The sequence below is a fragment of the Phalaenopsis equestris genome, unplaced genomic scaffold, assembly GCF_001263595.1.
Source record: "Phalaenopsis equestris unplaced genomic scaffold, ASM126359v1 Scaffold000055, whole genome shotgun sequence".
Classification (NCBI taxonomy): domain Eukaryota; kingdom Viridiplantae; phylum Streptophyta; class Magnoliopsida; order Asparagales; family Orchidaceae; genus Phalaenopsis; species Phalaenopsis equestris.
The window spans coordinates 1340567-1344900 of NW_018164497.1; the positions used below are offsets into that span (position 1 = coordinate 1340567).

Sequence of the window (4334 nt, forward strand, 5' to 3'; positions counted from 1 at the left end):
GGGTTATCAAAACGACTCTTTGTTCGTGAACGACTAGTTAAATAAACGAGTCGAACAAGAACACACTTGTTGAGCTCGAAATATAAACGAATCGAACACGAGCTGAGCCTGGGCTTGCTCGTGTTCAACTCGTTTACACTTCACGCCTATATATAGTTAGCTTCATTGTTTATAACATATTCACGCCTATATATAGTTAGCTTCATTGTTTATAACTATTCATTCATGAAAAATAAAGTTGCAACACTTTCTCCCATTTCTTTTCTATATTCTATCAATAATTGATGTGATATTAATGATTTAGATGACATAAATATAAAAAAAATAATTATTAAGTATCGGATATGTAAATACATAAAAATTGCGGGCCATGTTCGTGAAAACCTCATCAAAATAATAGTCGGCTTAACGGGTCGGGTATTGGTTCCGCGTGCCGACAAATGCCCCACCAGAAGATGCCAGCTGTGAGCCTCGCTCTTCCCCCTACACTGAACACTCCGTTCCCCTTCGAGAGCTCGTCAATGGCAGTCGAGATGACCACTTTCTGCCTTCTTCTTCTCTTATCATTCTTCTTCTTGCTCACTTCCACTTCGGCAGAGAATGTCACTTACGACCATCGTTCTCTCATTATTGACGGACGCCGCCGCCTCCTCATTTCTGCCTCCATCCACTATCCCCGCAGTGTCCCCTCTGTAAGAATTATTCTCACCTACTGCTTCTAATTTTCTTCTTTGAATCATGCTAACTGTGCTCTTTGATAAGATGTGGCCGGGCCTTGTCCGGTCTGCGAAGGAGGGAGGCGCTGACGTGATCGAGACTTACGTGTTCTGGAACGGTCATGAGCTTTCTCCAGGAAATGTGAGACGAGTTCTTACCTAATCGAGCTCTTCTGATACCTATTTCTCTTTTTTGATTGCTGATTTTAAAGTACAAGCTACCTGTTTAGTATTCTTTCGAAGACCGTTTCGACCTCGTGAAGTTTGTGAATATTGTTAAGGATGCGGGGATGTATCTGATTCTCCGAGTCGGGCCATTTGTCGCTGCTGAGTGGAATTTCGGGTGTGAACCGAGTTCTTTGCTTCTCTTTTTGATGTATGGAACTTACCGAGATGGTTGATAATAATCTGGTTTCGTGATTTTGCAGAGGGATTCCTGTTTGGCTGCATTACATTCCTGGTGTTGTCTTTCGATCGAATAGCGAGCAGTTCAAGGTGCGAAGTTAAGTGTTTGTGCAGTTTTCTTGTACTTTTTTTTTTAAAAACTTCCGGCGGTTTTTGTTGGTTTCGGTACATGTTTTTTCTAGGTTTTTCCTGTTTGTTACTGCAGAGTCATATGCAGAGCTTTATGACATATATAGTGAACACAATGAAGCGGCATAAGTTCTTTGCATCGCAGGGAGGTCCAATCATTTTGGCTCAGGTAAGCTCACCTCTTGTGAATGTTATCAGTATCCACCGAAAAAAAAAATCGATAAACCAAGGAAGTGCTGAAGATTTATAATCATCATAACTCTACAATTTAAGAAACGCAATTAGAAGGTTTCCTTTTTGTGAGTGGAAAGCATGAGTGTGAAAGTTACATGGCCATACATTTGAGAAACTCTACTTTTGATGCAAATAGGTATGGATGCCAGTTTCATTCGACCTGATATAGTTAATATAACATCAATATTACGACCAACATAGTCATAGTTATGATGATGACATGGGACCCATAATGGTCACCATTATTTAAAATTGCGTAATTCACACCTCAACGCAATTCAGGGAAAAGATGTGTTGGGGCGTGTGCCTCAAATAGCTTCGGTAAGGTGTATGCCTCACTTTCCTCAATTAGATTGAGGCGTGTCCCCCATGCATTTAGTTTTTTTTTCCTGCTCTCAAATACAAATTGCAACTGCAACTCACGCTCTGCTTGCACCGCTCCCACAAGAAGGTGCCCGTACCTCAAGTCTTGAAAAGTTATGAGGCTTTAGTTAGATGAAAAAAAGGCAGTTGGTGCAAAACTACATCATATACCAGACATTGATGACAACGATGTGTAATACTTATGCTTTCTTCTATTATCGACAGATTGTAGTACCCTAATCACTTTATTTTTACTTTCATTTTGGGTCCGAAATAGTGAGCACCACACAACCGACTTGTATCTCGATTGTCACCTTCTGGGCTTCATGCTTGTTGAGGCAACATAATAACATCTGGTCAAATGACCGACCATACAAAGTGCCATCAATCAGAGAGTAAGGTTCTTTCTTTGATCTGATGATCAAGAGGCATATTACTAGAGAGATTGCTCTTGAAAGTAATCGATGAAGGCTTATCTCCAATCAACCATCTCATCATCCTCGACCAATATGCCGATTAATGCATGTTAGTCTTGTGGAGCCGAAGCACCCAGAGAAGATCGAGAATCCGACGCCCAATCGCCAGGCTTGGGCCCTCAAACGCCCACCATTTGGGTGCTGCTTCTGAAGGGGGCACCTTTGCCCCCTTATGGGCACCTTTGCGCCCATGTTTAGGCGCTTACAGAGAAGGGGGCGCCTTTGCCTGTACCTCCCTTGGGCACCTTTGCTTCCAATAAGGTTTTTCTGATGAAGAAATTATTCCGCATGAAGATGGTGGATGACAATTTAGTGGCGGAGTGTAACGAGCCGATTGTGTTATTTGGGGATCAAGTTTGATGATGAGGTCAGAGCACTTGTGATACTATCTTCATTATTGGACAGCTGGGATGGTTTGGTAACGACGACGAGTAATTCTTCAGGGACTTCGAAGTTGAGCTTCTATGATATTTTGGGTCTGATGCTGAATGAAGAAGTTCATAAAAAACAGTGAATGGTGAGTATTCAGGTTATGCGTTGAATGCTGATAACAGGGGAAGAAATCTGGATAGGAATATAGGCAGAAATGGATCTAAGTCTAAGAAAAGAAAACCCAAGTCAAGCAGAGGAGAATGTTGGAATTGTGGTAGGAAGGGGCGTTTTAAGGACTGCAAAGCTTTAGGAAAGCTGATGGTGGAGGGCAAGATTGTAGTTTTTTTACTAATGTCTCCACTGGTGAAATTCAAAATGACTTTCTAGTTTTACCCTAGTAAGTACTGGATTCTGGATAGTGGATTCAGGTGCCTCTTTTCATGCTTGCCCTAATAAACAGTTATTTAAAAACTACACTCAGAGTAATCTAGGGAAGGTTTATTTGAGAGATAATAAAGCCTGCAGTATAGTAGGAAGGGGTGATGTTTATATCAAGTTGCTGAATTGAGCAGTTTGGAAGTTTACTGAAGTCAGACATATTCCTAATTTGAATAGAAATCTCATGTATGTGGGTCAGCTGGCAAAATCAGGACTTGTACTATTTTCATATGTGATTTTTGAAAGGTGACCAGGGGGCATTAGTGACGACTCGGTGCAGCATTAAAGACACCCTTTATTTGATCAATGAAATGACTGATTTCAATTATGTGGTTGAAATCAGGGTGGATGCAGGTCTGCGATACCGTATGCTTGGTCATATAAGTGAGAAATGTATGAAATTCCTACTTTTTTTAAAAAGCCTTCAGTGTTTAAATCCAGTTGATTTGGATTTCTATGAAGATTGTATATAAGACAAGACAAAATGTTTTTTTCTCCAAGAGCGGGCTAGTGGTGAAGTAAAAAAAAAATGGGGTTAGTGCATCTGACGTATCATTTTTCTCTTTTTTATTTTAAAAGGAGTCGTCAGCTTATCGATCGTCGTATACTTTTTCCATTCGAATAAATCTCCCTCCCGAACCATATAAATGATTCAAAGCGGAGAGAAATCAAATGAGAAGAGACATACGACAAAGAGAAAAACAAGAGAAAATGTAAAACGTAGAGAGTCTACATGCGATAAACCTCGCAAGGATAGGTTAAGAATATCCGCCCAAACAAGATCGGGTGGAGACACCTTAAATCAATATCAGAGAGCGAGAGAGTCAGGCGTATGTACCTGTTCTGGGGTCAATAACACTCCCAGAGGAACGTGTTCCTACTGGTTAATTTCTAGACCTCAACCAAAAGTGAGGTCAACAATACTCTCGATAAAAGGAGTTTCGATTCATATTATCACAGACATAGGGTATAGGCAACCAAAGGAAGGTTATTCCGTGAGAACAGTCCCAATGCTTCAAAGCTCGTGCTAAACAATCGAACAGAGAATGAGTTTCTCGCACCCCAAAATGGGTAGCGGCTCATCGGCACATGGGGCCCACGGAATAACCTAAATCATCTTGACGGGGATATTCCAATACGTCAAAATACGTCCGGGCCAAAGGGCAGAGGACAAATCGCCGTCTCCCAAATGGGCGGCAAC

The 4334-nt window shown here is 41.3% G+C and overlaps 1 protein-coding gene across 2 annotated transcripts in view; it reads left to right on the plus strand.

Moving 5' to 3' along the window:
• The first annotated feature begins 318 nt into the window (after positions 1–318).
• Positions 319–4334, plus strand: part of LOC110019395 (beta-galactosidase 3) — a 104974-nt gene continuing 100958 nt past the window's right edge. Inside the window, exons 1-5 of one of the 2 annotated variants that reach the window (XM_020717032.1) lie at positions 319–692; positions 763–858; positions 947–1059; positions 1145–1211; positions 1327–1419. In XM_020717032.1, coding sequence (XP_020572691.1) covers positions 441–692; positions 763–858; positions 947–1059; positions 1145–1211; positions 1327–1419 — 621 coding nt within the window. In that variant the 5' untranslated portion in view covers positions 319–440. The remainder of the gene's footprint in view (positions 693–762; positions 859–946; positions 1060–1144; positions 1212–1326; positions 1420–4334) is intronic. The other variant, XM_020717033.1, reaches the window with a different exon arrangement.